The sequence below is a fragment of the Theropithecus gelada genome, chromosome 17 (genome assembly GCF_003255815.1).
Source record: "Theropithecus gelada isolate Dixy chromosome 17, Tgel_1.0, whole genome shotgun sequence".
Lineage (NCBI taxonomy): Eukaryota > Metazoa > Chordata > Mammalia > Primates > Cercopithecidae > Theropithecus > Theropithecus gelada.
The window spans coordinates 36147410-36163353 of record NC_037685.1 but is presented as its reverse complement, the minus strand read 5'-3'; the positions used below and the strand labels follow the sequence as shown (position 1 = coordinate 36163353).

Sequence of the window (15944 nt, the reverse complement as noted above, 5' to 3'; positions counted from 1 at the left end):
CTCCTAATGCAAAATATTTTCCTGGAGAGGCTGGAACTCAAATAATCAAAATGATAAGCATGATAATAAAAATGCCTACCTAGGGCTATCCCAACCATTAGCCAGGGCGGAATCTTTCCACCTGGGCCCTGGTGGGACACCTAGCCTAACATTCTTGCTCCTGCTGGCTGGCATTCCCAGAGGATGGGCTATACAAGGTGTTTGATGCCCATCAACATGGAAGTGCAGAAGAGACATTCAATGTCAGTCCATGGAAGAGCGTAGAGGGGCATTCTCCAAGCACCCCCATTCGCTAATACAGTGAACTCCTCTTTGATGCTGGAAGAGATCTGGAAGTTCAGCGGTTGGGGGGGCCCTAGTATATTGGACGATGCGGCTGAGGTTCAGAGAAGAGAAAAGGCGATTCCTAAGTTATGCAGCAAGAAGGCTACCTACGCCCTAGATCTGGAGATACAGACGCTCTTCGCAGGGATAGAAACTATTTTTAAGATAGCTTTTTAAGATATAAACTATTTTTAAACCACTTCGCTAAGCGCTGGAGGGCAGGGTTGTAACTGGATACAGGAAAATAACGCTTCAGTAAGTCGCCTGCATCCCACGCTAAATAAGAGGCTCTGGACGCCTGGGCGACAGAGCGAGACTCCGTCTCAAAAGGAAAAAAAAAAAAAAAAGAGGCACTGGGCTGTAGGAGAGTGGTAATATTTCTGGACCCAGACAAGGCGGCCACAACCCTCCCGGGGCAACAACCCTCCCGCCCGGCTGGTTTTTTGGAACCTCTGCAAACACTTTCTCCGGGGTCAGTTTCCCGCCAAACCGGGACGGAGGATGTCCAGAGGTCCCGGGAGTGGAAGCCGCTGTCCCTGTGTCCACTGGGAAGTGGGCAAGGCGGGATGCTGCCGGCCAGGCTGCCCCGGGCCAGGACCCGGGAACACTCACTTGCTCGCTGGGCCTCTGAGGGGTGGGAGGGGCGGGGCGGTGCGCAGCCTCCCCCCGTCAGGTCTGCGGTCCGGGCCCAGCCAGGCTGCACAGGCGCGCGGGGCGCACGTCCGCGCCGGGGCTGCCAGGTGAGTCGCGCGCGATCGGGGAGCGGGGCCCACGGGTCGGAGGGAGTGGGTGTGGGGGACCCTGCGCTGACCTGGGAGCGGAGCCGCAAGGTGCCCGAGGAGCATGGGAAGGAGCGTCCCCGCACGTCCCCGCAGCAGGCAGGGGCAGACGGAGCAGCGCCCCCTTCTTCTTTGGAGGCAGCAGGAGCACCCCAGATCCGGTGGTGGGAGGCAGAGGTTCATTTTGCGGAACAAAAAGCCCAGGGCGAGAAGACATTTGACTTGGAGAGAACTGGGGGAGTTAGGGATTGCTGATTTCATCTCATAACTTTTTTTCACACCCAAGCGAGGGGTCTGGGAGGTGGGCAGGGAGAGCGTTTAGGAGACAAACAGAGTTAATCCCTCATCCCATTGATCACCGCCGCGCTGAATGTTCTCAAAGCTCACCCTGCATCGTGGTGGACTGTATGGTGTTGGAAACGACCAAAGGCACTGCCCCACCCCGACCCCCAACAAGCAAGGAAAATGTTTCCTGTGAAATGTCTTTCTTCTCTGTCTTGTTTTTTTGTTTCGTTGCTATGGATTCGTGAACTAGCTTGTAATGGTCTCTAAACCTCTAAATCGTATGTATAATATTTACGTGTCCATGCATGCATTTTTCTGAAGCGAGCTTTCAGATATTGTATTTGTTTCTCCCTGAGATTAAACAGGCAAAACCATATCTTTGGGCTGCATCAACATGACCTCTTAATAGTCTTCAGGGAAACTGAGTTGCAGATTCTTATTTAAAGAATTAGGGATTGGCCGGGTGCGGTGGCTCACATCTGTAATCCCAGCACTTTGGGAGGCCGGGGCAGGTGGATCACCTGAGGTCAGTAGTCTGAGACCAGCCTGGCCAACATGGTGAAACTCTGTCTCTACACAAATACAAAAAAATTAGCCAGACGTGGTGGCACGGGCCTGTAATCCCAACTACTTGGAGACTGAGGCAGGAGGATCCTTTGAACCCAGGAGGCGGAGGTTGAAGTGAGCCAAGATCATGGCCACTGCACTCCAATCTGGGTGACAGAGCAAGACTTTGTCTCCAAAACAACAACAACAACAACACAAGTGAACAAAAACCAATAAAGTAGGGACTGAGGGAAGAGCCTTGAGGCTCCCAGAAGGGTTGGGGAGAAAGATTCCTGCAGAGACCGGGGAGGACAGCACTCACCCAGTCACAAATTCACCTGTGTTAAGAACTGGTCTGTTTCCCACCAGTATGAAGTACAACTAGGTTTCAAACATGTAGACTGGGAAATCGAAGTGAGTCTTTGTGAATGGAAGGTCTACTTAAGTTTCTTTTTGACAACCCAAAGTGACCGCAACTTCGGAGCTTCTAAGGACTCTGGAGAGAAGGTGACAGATGAAGTGTTCCGACTGTGCACCTCCCTGGTCCATTGGCATCTTGGGAAAAGGAGGAAAGAACCAACTGTGACCTCAGCATGGGAGCAGAACCAGAAAAACCCAGGGAGTCTGGGGGAGAGGTAGGAGAGCTGAGAGAGATACAGGTATTGTTGGATAAGGAGCTTAACTTACCCAACAAAACTGATCTGCAAAACCAACAGGCACCTTAGGAAAATCACCTTTCATCATTAATCCCACCTTCCTTGTTCCCACCAAATGGGCAGGAGTACTCTGTGGAGGTGAAGTAGTATCTGCTGCCACTTACCTAGATAGCATTTCTGATCCTGCCTTCCTTACCCGCAGAATCTTGGAATCCCAATCTGTGAGGTTCCTAGGTGTGCTGGCATCAGGATAGCAGTCCACAAACGGTGTGTTACCCAAACATTAACATCCTGTAACTAGCCTCAAACAATCACAGCAACTTTCCAATTTCAGAGAAAAAAAAGGCTAAAATTGTAAGCTTTTTCTTAACAATGTTTTATTTCTTAATTTTTGTGGGTACATAGCAGGTATATATAATTATGGGGTACATGAGATGTTTTGATACAGGCATGCAATGTGAAATAAGCACATCATAGAGAATGGGGTATCCCTCCACTCGAGCATGCATCCTTTGTGTTATTAATACAAACAATCCACTTACACTCTTTAAGTTATTTAAAAATGTGCAATTAAGTTATTATTGACTATGGTCACCCCATTGGGCTATCAAATAGTAGGTATTGTTCTTTCTACCATTTTTTTTTTTTTTTACACAATAGCCATCCCCTCCAGCAGTCCCCCACTACTCTTCCCAGCTTCTGGTAACCATCCGTCTACTCGCTATGCTCATGAGTTCAGTTGTTTTGATTTTTAGATCCCACGAATGAGTGAGAACATGCAATGTTTGTCTTTCCATGCCTGGCTTTTTTCACTTCCCATAATTACCTCCAGTTCTATCCATGATGTTGCAAATGGCAGGATCTCATTCTTTTTTATGGCTGAAAAGTACTCCACTGTGTATAAACGCCACATTTTCTTTATCCATTCATCTGTGGATGGACACTTAGGTTGCTTCCAAATCTTGGCTATTGTGAACAGGGCTGCAACAAACATGGGAGTGCAGATATCTCTTTGATATACTGATTTTCTTTCTTTTGGGTATATACCCAGCAGTGGAAATGCTGGATCATATGGTAGCTCAGTTTTTAGTTTGCTGAGGAACCTCCAAACTGTTCTCCATAGTGGTTGTACTAAAATTATAAACCTTTTTTTCACAAGTTTATTCCAACCTTTGATGCTGGCTTTTATTCCTGCTGAACCCAGCTTAGTTCACACTTATATTTTTGGTTATGCTGAAGCTGAATATATCATTATTTCTTGCTTGCAAAGAACCCATTGGTTTCAAGTGATTTGTAACCTCCTCACGTTTGAGAACTACTGTTGTAGCAAGAGAAGGAATTATACCCAGGATTGTGCCACGTTTGTCTTTAATGTCCTTTGAGTTGAAATGATTTGTTTGTGGACCATCTGGTGTTCTGAGTTGTGGCAGTGATTGTACTGGACCCTGAGGCTAGGGAGGAAAGAAACAGCTTCATCCTACCTGCTCACAGCCCAGACTGGTTCTTTGTGTGCTGTTCTTGACTTCACACATATTTTGTAAACTCAGACTATACTTTTATGAGGTTTTATGGAACAGAGATTAAGCTTCCTAGCCAACCCCTCCACCCTTACAATTGGCTAGTCAGTCTTCATTCAATCCTAAATTGAACTATTATTTTTCAGAACAATAAGGCAGTTGTTTCTACCTATAACCCATCTTTTCCTGATAGAATTATTGTTCAAAATGGTCTCCATAACATGGCTAAGGGTTTATTTGGCAATGACAGGAATTGTAATTTTGCTTCTTATTTTAAAAGTCATCAAAGACCCAAGCTTTTTTTTTTTTTTTTTTTTTTTTTAAAGACAGAGTCTTGCTCTGTGACTCAGGCTGTAGTACAGTGGTGCAATCTCGGCTTACTGCAACCTACGCCTCTCAGGTTCAAGCGACTCTCATGCCTCAGCCTCCCAAGGAGCTGGGACTATAGGTGCAGGCCACCACATCCAGCTACTTTTTTTGTATTTTTAATAGAGATGGGGTTTTGCCATGCTGGCCAGGCAGGTCTCGAATTCCTGACCTTGGGCAATTCGCCTGCCTGAGCCTCCCAAAGTGCTGAGGTTACAGGCTTGAGCCAATGTGCCTGGCCTAAGAACCAAGCTTTTTTTAAGAATGATAGTTGCCAGTTCACTAGCCCTTCAGTACCACATACGTTTTGCTGATGTTACTGATTGTTCTTTAATGCATTCAGCAAATGTGAATATTTACTGCACACCTTCCATGTGCCAGCACCTGGGGTACGAGGTGACTTGTGTTTTGGTTTCAAGGAGCTGACAAATAAGCAGCTTGGACTTGAATTCCCTCCCCTTCTCTTCCTCTCGCTTCTCTGTTAAGGCAAATCCCAATTAGAATGAAATAACTCCGGAGAATTATTTTGGGCGTTACTAAAACTATCTTTACTTCTTTGCTCCAGAAACAGCATTAGCTACTTAGTGGCCTCTTGATGTAATCTAAGAACTGTCTTTGGGACGTGCTGCTTCTGGGACTCCTTGGCTGTGACCATGTTCTTTCAAGTTTAAGTGACTTCCTGCTCCTTATGCATGGGTCCATTTAAGACATTCTGCCAAGGGAGAAACCATCCACTATGGTTGCCTGGCTTCAGAGTGCTCTCACTGGTCAGCAGTCCCTGACTCCTATGACCTCCAGTGCTGTGTAGATGATAGTTCCATGAATAGCACTTTTAACTAGAGTCAATTAACTTGGCAAGGAGAGAAGCATTCACTTTTGATGGGTAATACATGGTCCCAGGGAGCACCAGCCTCTCCCATTGAGGATCCTAACAGCTGGCCAGAGGCAAGTTCCATGTCCCTGGGCTATTCTTTCCCCAGTTCATACAGAATAAAAGTAGCAAACCTGTAAATGCATTCTGATCTGCACCTGGACTAAGTGAGATCTGGAAGAGTATACTCAAGAGCAGTCAACAGGGAATGATTCTGCTAATTTAGGATTTGTTAAGTTGGGCTAGTTTGAAATATACCTCTGCACTCCTCTCATGAAATGCTGGATAGAGTCAATTTAGTATCAGCTAATAGTTACAATGGTGGCAGATTCTGATGTAGCACTTAACATGATTCAGGCACCCTTTTAAACACTCCGTTTAGTATCTGGGTGACAGGATTAGTCAAGCCCCCAAACCTCAGCACCATTTAATAGATGCAACTAAGAAACCTGCACATGTACCCCTTGAATCTAAAATAAAAGTTGAAATCATTAAAAAATCATCTAATCCTCTCTCAATCCAAGGAAAAGTAGGCACTATTTTTATTGACAATTTAGCCCTGGTTCACACAATTACAGTTGGCCCTCCATAGATGTGAGTTCTACACTTGTGGATTCAACCATCCATGGATTAAAAATACTTTAAAAAATATGTCTGTAATAAACATGTACAGACTTTTTGTTCTTGTCATTATTCCCTAAACAATACAGTATAAAAACTATTTATATAACATCTATGTTGCATTAGGTATTATAAGAAATCTAGAGATGATTTACAGGAGGATGGGCATAGATTACGAGTAAATACCATACCATTCTATTTTTATATCAGTGACGTGAGCATCTGCAGATTTTGGTATCCTTGGGGATCTGGGAACCAATTCACTTCAGATACCAAGGGACAACTCTACAGTGTTTGATTTATTGAGGTTTTTGAGATATTCAGCCTTTTCCTGTCTTCACACTTGTTGTTCCCTCTGTTATTTAGAGTAATCCTGATGAAAATCAACAAAATACACATTAAGAGGCAGCACTGAGAGGTAATGTGCCAACTGGTCTTTGTGATTACAGGCACTTCAGATTTCCCTCTTGCCCACTCATTGTGAGATGCAGCCCAGTCCTGCAAAAAGATTGCCCCAGTCATATCCTGGCTCACCCCTAACTAGCAGTTTGACCTTGAGCACATCACTGCCTCCTCTGTGCCTCAGTTTCCTCTTCTGTTCAATGGGGATGATCACAGCACTACCTCACCATTTATTGTGAGGATTAAATAGATGCAAATATGTAAGACACTTACAGTAGTGCTTTGTACACAGAAGGCACTATTATTTTTTATTTATTTATTTATTTTTTTATTTTTATTTTTTTGAGACGGAGTCTTGCTCTGTCGCCCAGGCTGGAGTGCAGTGGCCGGATCTCAGCTCACTGCAAGCTCCGCCTCCCGCGTTCCCGCCATTCTCCTGCCTCAGCCTCCGGAGTGGCTGGGACTACAGGCGCCCGCCGCCTCGCCCGGCTAGTTTTTTGTATTTTTTAGTAGAAACGGGGTTTCACCGTGTTAGCCAGGATGGTCTCGATCTCCTGACCTCGTGATCCGCCCGTCTCGGCCTCCCAAAGTGCTGGGATTACAGGCTTGAGCCACCGCGCCCGGCCCTTATTTTTTATTAATCCCCATTTTTCCTTCCCAACTTCATCTCCCAATATCCCATAACCATGCTGAGTTCCTTACAACTCCCCCAGTCCTCCTGGACTAAGTGAGATCTGGAAGAATATACTCAGGGCAGTCAACAAGGACTGATTCTGCTAATTTAGGATTTGTCAAGTTGGGTTAGTTTGAAATATATCTCTGTACTCCTCTCAGGAAATGCTGGATAGTATAGATTTAGTATCAGATAATAGTAATAATGGTGGCAGACTCTGATGTTTCCTCTTTCCCTTGTGATCTCAGTAGTCTTAGACCATTCATACATCAAATGACTTAACAACTAACAATCACCTAATATTTTTTAAGCTTTTCTTACGTGCCCAGTAGTGTGCCAAGTGTTTTTCTTCCTATTTTTAACATACTATTGACAGCTTCATGAGGTGGGTTTATATTTTGTTAAAATAATTTGCCAAGTCCACTTCCCCAGTAGACTGTGACAGTGGCTTATGCATCTGTGTATGTTATTCAGCTTGTATCTCTAGGACTTGACAGAGGACCCAATACAGAGTGGGTGCTCCAGAAATGTGGACTTGGATGCATTTCACCAACAGCTATTTACATCCAAATAATAAGCTAATTGTAACTCTTCTAGATGTATGTACTTTCCTCATTGCAAAAATTCACCATCAAAATTTAAAAACACTAATAAGCAAGAAGAAGGAAGTTAAAATTGCACTCCTTCCAGCCCTAGAGAGCTTAATCAACTTGCTTAGGAACATGCTACTAAATGGCTAATCTGAGCATCAAAATCTGGCCATCTGGCTTCAGGGCTCAGGCTCTTAACGGTTGCATTATACCACAGATCCCACCCCATCCACCCCAACACACACTCCCCTGCACAAACAAATTATGTTAGCTATTAAAGGGAATTGGAAGAGTGGAAATGTGCAATTAAATCTACCACAAATACAATGTTGCAATGTGTGCAATCTATATTTTTAAAATTTATGGTATTCAGCATTTTCCTGTCTTCACACTTGTTCCCTCCATTATTTACAGCAATCCTGATGAAAATCAACAAAATACAAATTGAGAGGCAGCACAGAGAGGTAATATAGAAAGGGAATGGCTTTTGAGTCAGACAAACACGAGTGTGGATCCCAGCTAAGCCCCTAGATGTGTTACCGGAGATGAGCTGCAAAACATTTCTCAGTCTTAGTCTCCTGTAAAATAGAGGTAATAAGAAACACTTTTCAGTATTTTGTGACATGTAGAAGTGAAGTGATGGTGGCATGCACCACTCTTAGTTAATAGCAGGTCCTATTGTTAAGTCTCTAATGGCGATACCCTATAGCTTCCCCAAATGGCGACCTTGCCAAATTGTTTTCCAAAGTTACATGTGGCTTTTTTCTCCCAGTCCTTCCTTTTAATTCTCACGATAATTTAACTTTTATATTTTTATTAGATGCATTTAGTAACTCGCCTCACAGTCATTTTCTTAGAAATTCAATTTCTTCTCCACAGGGTCTCTTTTGAGATTAAAGAGAGAGAAGTGGCAAATTTAGGATGTTAGAACAATTTTCATTTAAAAGTAGATCCTTGTTTTTATTACCCTACCATTAATGTTTTCTGTTTTCCTTTATCAGCGAGTCACTTCCATTAGATTCGTATTGCCAAACTGAACTCTCTTGTTTTCTTGCAAGATGAAAGGAGGCAACCATGAATGAGCCACTAGACTATTTAGCAAATGCTTCTGATTTCCCCGATTATGCAGCTGCTTTTGGAAATTGCACTGATGAAAACATCCCCCTCAAGATGTACTACCTCCCTGTTATTTACGGCATTATCTTCCTCGTGGGATTTCCAGGGAACGCAGTAGCGATATCCACTTACATTTTCAAAATGCGACCTTGGAAGAGCAGCACCATCATCATGCTGAACCTGGCCTGCACAGATCTGCTGTATCTGACCAGCCTCCCCTTCCTGATTCACTACTACGCCAGTGGTGAAAACTGGATCTTTGGCGATTTCATGTGTAAGTTTATCCGCTTCAGCTTCCATTTCAACCTGTATAGCAGCATCCTCTTCCTCACCTGTTTCAGCATCTTCCGCTACTGTGTGATCATTCACCCAATGAGCTGCTTTTCCATTCACAAAACTCGATGTGCAGTTGTAGCCTGTGCTGTGGTGTGGATCATTTCACTGGTAGCTGTCATTCCTATGACCTTCTTGATCACATCAACCACCAGGACCAACAGATCAGCCTGTCTCGACCTCACCAGTTCGGATGAACTCACTACTATTAAGTGGTACAACCTAATTTTGACTGCAACCACTTTCTGCCTCCCCTTGGTGATAGTGACACTTTGCTATACCACGATTATTCACACTCTGACCCATGGACTGCAAACCCACAGCTGCCTTAAGCAGAAAGCTCGAAGGCTAACCATTCTGCTACTCCTCGTATTTTACGTATGTTTTTTACCCTTCCATATCTTGAGGGTCATTCGGATCGAATCTCGCCTGCTTTCGATCAGCTGTTCCATTGAGAATCAGATCCACGAAGCTTACATCGTTTCTAGACCATTAGCCGCTCTGAACACCTTTGGTAACCTGTTACTGTATGTGGTGGTCAGCGACAACTTTCAGCAGACTGTGTGCTCAATAGTGAGATGTAAAGTAAGCGGGAACCTTGAGCAAGCAAAGAAAATCAGTTACTCAAACAACCCTTGAAATACTTCATTTACTTAACCAAAAATAAATACTTGCTGATACTTTACCTAGCACTCCTAAGACGTTCAGGATGTCTCCCTCAACGGAACTCCTGGTAAATACTGTGTATTCAAGTAATCACGTACCAAAGCCAGAGCAGAGCTTCTAGTTCTTTGCAATCCCTTTATTGAGCTCCTCCATTGGGGAGATAAAGAATTGGATGCATGCGTATCAGCAAAGTGTTCAGACATAGTATTACAAGCTATTGCAACTCAGAGGCATCTTAGAGAACATCTGTTCCCACCAACTTAGTATATATACATGGAAACCAATTTCATACCCTTGCCCTAGATTGCTCAGTAAATTAGTGCCAAGATAGGAGAAAACCAATCTTTTCACTCATCATTTCATGCTCCTCTTCACTCCAGACCTGTTTGTATTGAACCATTAGATAATTCAAATCACTACTTGTATCTTTCTTAATATTTATTTTTTACATCTTATAGCTCTACAATTTGTTTCCTTCAAGCTTAACTTTGAGATTATAAAACTGGGTTTAGCCAGTTCTGTATATGACTTGCAAGCCAGTAAGATACCCTTGAAATAACTCAAGGACGTCCATGCAAATAGCTGAAATTAGTACCTGCAAGATATTTGGAGTATTATGTCTTTATTGTTGTTAAAAAGTTTTTATTGAATTTATAAAAATTATCAAATCGTATTCATCGTTATTAACATGTCCTGGGGAAGGAAGGAAAACTTTTGAGGACAGAAGTCACTTTCAAATATCATGTATGTATTGGGTGTTCAATCATATCTAACACTGTTTTGATTTTTGTGGGAAAATATTCCAGGAAACACTAATTCTCTTTAGATTTCTTGTTCTTTTATGACTACAATGAACATATGTCTATGTAATAGCTAAATATATTTTTGAATTGTATGTGTGCTTAATTATCAGTAAGCATAAATATTTGAGAAAATACCTGGTCTGGATATTTAAAACCCTCATAAACATGTTGGTACAATTAATAAACTTATTTATAATTATGTAATAGGCTGTTTGGTCATATTTTTCTGTGAAAATGCAGTTTTATCACTATTATATTTACATGAAACTTATTTTCTCTATGGTTAGGAACAAAAATAAGTTAAGAATCAATAATATTATAGAATAAGGCTGAAATAGTTGACTTACACAGAGGAAAGAGTACCATAGAAATTCTTCCTGATGTTCCAATTCTTCTAGGACATGACATCTGACTTAGACTTCAGTGAGGATGTTCATCAGGAATCTCTTCAGAGCAAATTGAGGGAAAGAAGAAGAAGCCGATGGATCTGAACATGAACTTTTCTGGACAATGGTGCTTTCTGCAACCCCTACGTTCTGAGCCATCTTCTTCTGAGCCTTTCTATAACATGTGGAATAAGCTATTTCACTAGAGGACCCCAACTTGCTCATCTGCGCTGGCTGTATTAGCATCGAGAAATATTCAGAGGTCCACCTGGAACTGCTAGCTCTTTTTCTTTTTCCTGATGTCTAGTCCAGCCCCTGGACTATTGCTAAAGTGCAGACAGACTTGCCCGTATTCCACTGGGGTCATTATTCTAGCCTTGGGCACAAACTCCTTTCCTTTCTCTCCCCATCTTTATTCCTTCTTATTCCAAAGAGTTCACCCACCAGAGAAAAGCCACTTCAACCTCCTTCATGTCTTTCTCAACTCATCTCTGTAGTTTCTTTTATTTTTTACCTTCTTCCTACCAACGTATAGAAAAACAAATCATCCTTCTGGCAGAAATTCTTTCACTGTATCTCTGGTCTTTATTTTGCTCTATTAGGGACCTTGCTCCAACACTTAATCTCACTTTCTCACATTTTTAACATTTTTATTACCCTGGATAATTGACCTTAGCTTGGGAGCATGCATAATTTTCCATTATCTGAAAAATGCCTCCCCCTTGATTAAGTTTTTCTGTCGTTCTGTTACCTAATCTTCTTCCTACAGCTGTGGGTTGGGTGCAGATAACAGTCTGCCCTCTAGGGTACTGCTGATAGAACAGAATCACAGAGATCCAAGCTAAATTTAATTCAAAGGGTCAGTTTTATTTTACAAAGTTAAGAGTTCTGGGTTATTTGTGCTGAAGGAGGCAGTTTTGAACTGAGGCCAAAAAAAGGGATTGATGATATTTCCCAGGCTACAATGGGACCTGTGTGACCTTGCTGCATACAACCAGGCCTAGGCAGAGAAAGACAGAATGAGAACAAAAAAGCAGAGCTCTGACTGCATCCACCAGGGCAGAGCTACTCAGGTCTGCTTGCTGGGTGAGAACCGAAAGTGCAAGTCAGGCTCACTGCACCTGCATATGGGGAAGCCAGAAAAACCTGTTCCAAACTTCTGAGACACGGTAATCTCTTGGGTTATTTGTAACTCTTTATTGTGGACATGTTCAAATAGTCACAAAATTTAAAAAGGAACCAAATGACCCATGCCTTAATTTCATCAATAGCCAACATCCCACCCTTCAGGTTTTATCTCTCTCATCTCACATCTTTTTTGCTAGAATATTTAAAAGCAAATTCTAGACAAGATACAGTTTTACCTATCAATGCTTCAACACAGATTTCTTTCAAAACATACAAAACCAAAACAAAATAATAACTGATTCCTCAATATTATGTAATACTAATCCATGTTTCATTACCCCTGTTTTTCCCCAAAGTATGTTTATACAGTTTTTTTTTTTTTTCCAAATCAGGATCAGAGGAAGCTCCATGCATTGCATTTAGTTGATAAGACTCTTAAATTAATTTTAATCTATAAGAGCTCCCCTTTTCTTTATTAATTGCCATTTATTTGCTGAAGAAATCAAGTCAAGTCATTTGTCCTGTAGAATTTTTCACATTGCAGGTCTGGCTGTTTTAATTCCATTTTGTTACTTATCACGTTCCTCCAACCTGCATATTTGCAGTAATTTGGAAGGTAAAGCTAGAGGTTAGATCAGATACAGATTATTTGTTGTTATTTCCTTCTCCACTTTTCCTTCCCTTCCCTTCCCTGTTTTCTTTCATTCTTTTCTTCCTCCTTCTCACCCCTCCCTCCTTCATTTCTTCTTTCTTTTCTTTTAATAGGAACACTAATTCACCTTGGGGAGGGGTGCTTTGTGTCTGACTGTCCATGCTTCGCAATTGAGCAGGGCTTTCAGAACGTATTACTCTGATCCTTCTATCATAAGTTCGCCATCTTCCTCCGCCTTCATAGCTTTATGTTTAATGTTTTCAGTTGCTCATTTCTATTTTGATCCACTAGGTTACTTATAAAATTCTAACATTCCTCTGCTTTTATTAGTTATAGTTTTTTCTAGAAAGATCTTTGATCCATCAACATTTTGTACCCTTCATTCTTAACATAGTTCTGACCCATGAATCTAGTTACTCTTTCTTTTTTGGCAAGGTAAAGGAAGCAATGAAAAGGGATGTGGAAGCTGCCTCCTAGTACTTCCTCACTGAGACCATAAGGGTTGATGGAAATTTTGACAGGATTTCCTTTCAATATGGGCCAAGTTTTTGTTCTTTTTAACATTTTGCGGTTAACAGCCAAGCTTATGAGCTACAGAATTGGAGCAGCGCCCTTGAGGAAGGAGACTAACAGAGGAAATTGCCTTACTGTTGCTGTGCTTCTCCTCCAAACCCACCATAGTGTCTTTGTGTACCCTCTTGGATCATGCAAGACATTTAAATTTTCCTCCAGAAAGCTCAGGAAAAAAAAAAAAAAAAAAAAAAAAAAACGGAATAAAACACTGATTAACTACAAGGCCATGTAGCACTCGAGGCCAAACCTTCACTCTTGCTCTAATTTTATTCTTAAATTCTAACCAGCAACATCCTTCCATATTATCTATCTGATATTTTACAGTGAGCTCAAATGTTATCAAACAATATAAGGCAGGTAACATAAAAAGTACTTGAAGCTTGAGAGTTCTTTCTATTATTGAGTTCTCAGGAAGAAATTAAATTTTAATATGCAATGATCTGTTTTTTAAATTCTATTTCCTGTCTATGCTTCTGTCTAAATATTTTCCATCAGTCTATTTCATTTCATTAATCCTACCTTGTACACATACAATTTGCCATTAAACCCATCCATTGAATTCTTAATTTCAGAGATTATGTTTTTTGATTTATGGAAGTATATGTGGTTCTTTTTATTAATTCTACCATTTCAGTGAGTTTGGTTGTCTTTCAATCTCTTTTGTCTACCTCTTTCTATATTTTCCAGAACTGAATAATCATAGTTACTTTAAAGTTTTTATCTGTCCTTCCAATATCTGAATTACCTTTGGGTCTGCTTCTATTGTCTGTCATTTCTTTCATGTCTATTGGTCATGTGATCCTATCTTCTTACATGTCTATTAATTTTTTATTGAATAACAGGAATTGCATATGGAAAGATCAAAGAGGATCCTCTGATAGGCTTACCTTTTCTTCTGCCACGAAAATAGACTTGGGAATGTATCTCTTTAAATTGTAAATAGAAACTGGACTAGGCTGAGACTAGGTTACAGTTTGGTACATTGCAGTTTATCTCTGATTTGCCTTTGTTACTGATGCTTAGAGTTTATTTTATATATGTATATATATACACACACACACACACACACACACATATTTGTGTCTAAATATAAATACATTATATATATTTGCATTTACATATTTTATAGACAGTACATGATGAATCCTGTTTCTATCCCAACTAACATCTCTGCCCTTAGTTGGAGTATCTGGTACACTTATATTTAATGTAAGTATTGATATGGTTAGGTTCAAGTCTACTGTCTTGCTATTTTTTCATTTGTCTCTTCTTTTTTGTATCTTTGTTGTTTCTTTTGTGTTTCCTATTAGAAGAATAAAATATTTTTAATATTACTTACTTTCTCTATTGTGGATTCTTAGCTATATTTTTAAATTCTTTTTATTTTATAGTAATTTTCTAGGGCTATAAATATCTTACCTCAAGTATCAAAAATTATTTAGAGTCAATTATGTTTCTTTTACATTTCACACCTACACTTTTCCACTCCCTACTGTCATCTTTTCTCTTCTCATTTCATACTTAATACTTTGTATTTTTCACTTCCCACTTCTTCTATCTTCAAAATGTAGTAACATTATAACAGCACTCACTCTAACTTCTGTTCTATTGCTGTCAAAACTTGTACTTTTAAACGTATTATAAACCCCAGTTTACATCATAAATATTTTTAGTCAGTTGCCCTTTAAGAAAATTACAGTAAGAAAAAAATAATCTTCTATAGTTTCCTACTTATTTACCAAAACCATGCTTGTCATTTCTTTCTAAAGATAAGAGAGTTCATCTGATATCATTTTCCTCCAACCAAAAAACGTTCTTTAGTATTTATTGCAATACAGTTGTGCTGAAGAGAAACTTTCTAAGCATTTATTTATCTGAAAATATCATAATTTAACTTTTTTTTAAGAAAGATGTTTTCACTGAACATAGAAATGCCACTGGATGAAGGATTGCCACTTTTAATTTTAGCACTTCAGAGATATTGTTCCATTAGTTTTTCATTTCTATTGTTTCTGATAAAAAGTTCGCTGTAAGTCATATCATTGTTTCCTGTATGTAATATGTTTTCTTTATCTTCTGGTTCTTCTAAGATCTTCTCTTTATTGCTGTTTTAAAGCAATTTGGCTATTCTGTGGCTAGGTGTAATTTCCTTTGTATTTATAATGCTTAGGAATTATTAATATTCTTGAATCTTATAATGTACTCCTTTTCATCAAATTCAGAAAATTCTAAGCATTATTTTTTCAAATATGTATTCCACTCCATCTTCACTCTTCTTCTCATGAAATTCCAGTTACACGTATGTCACACAGCTCAATATTTTTGCACTGGTCACTGAGACTTTGCCCATGTCTTTTCAATCTTATGACTCTATTCTTCAGATCTATTTAAAGTTAATTATTTCTTATATTATCTCCAATTTACTGTTAAGCTCAATGAGTAAACTTTACATTTCAGTTATTTTATTTCTTGGTTCTATAATTTCTTTTTTTTATTATACTTTCAGTTCTGGGATACATTTGCAGAATGTGCACATTTGTTACACAGGTTTACACGTGCCATGGTGGTTTGCTGCATCCATCAACCCGTCATCTACATTAGGTATTTCTCCTAATGCTATCCTTCCTCTAGTCCCCCACCCCCTAATAGGCCCCAGT

General features: G+C 40.4%; 1 protein-coding gene and 1 long non-coding RNA gene across 6 annotated transcripts in view; both read left to right on the top strand.

The window, feature by feature from the left end:
- The first annotated feature begins 631 nt into the window (after positions 1-631).
- On the top strand, positions 632-10746 carry OXGR1 (oxoglutarate receptor 1). Of its 5 annotated transcripts, none has more exons than XM_025364681.1 (4): positions 632-796; positions 2793-2944; positions 6332-6383; positions 8689-10746. In XM_025364681.1, the coding sequence occupies exon 4, from the start codon at positions 8705-8707 to the stop codon at positions 9716-9718; it is 1014 nt and encodes a 337-aa protein (XP_025220466.1). In that variant the 5' UTR covers positions 632-796; positions 2793-2944; positions 6332-6383; positions 8689-8704; the 3' UTR covers positions 9719-10746. The 5 variants fall into 5 exon arrangements, with proteins under 5 accessions (XP_025220466.1, XP_025220467.1, XP_025220464.1 ...); XM_025364682.1 differs by having other exon boundaries at positions 8632-10746; XM_025364679.1 differs by lacking the exon at positions 632-796 and adding an exon at positions 889-1064 and having other exon boundaries at positions 2793-2857; positions 8632-10746.
- Positions 10747-11990: 1244 nt separating this feature from the next.
- LOC112611064 overlaps positions 11991-15944 on the top strand; it is a 42978-nt gene continuing 39024 nt past the window's right edge. Inside the window, exon 1 of the long non-coding RNA XR_003116536.1 lies at positions 11991-12103. This is a non-coding gene — a long non-coding RNA (uncharacterized LOC112611064). The remainder of the gene's footprint in view (positions 12104-15944) is intronic.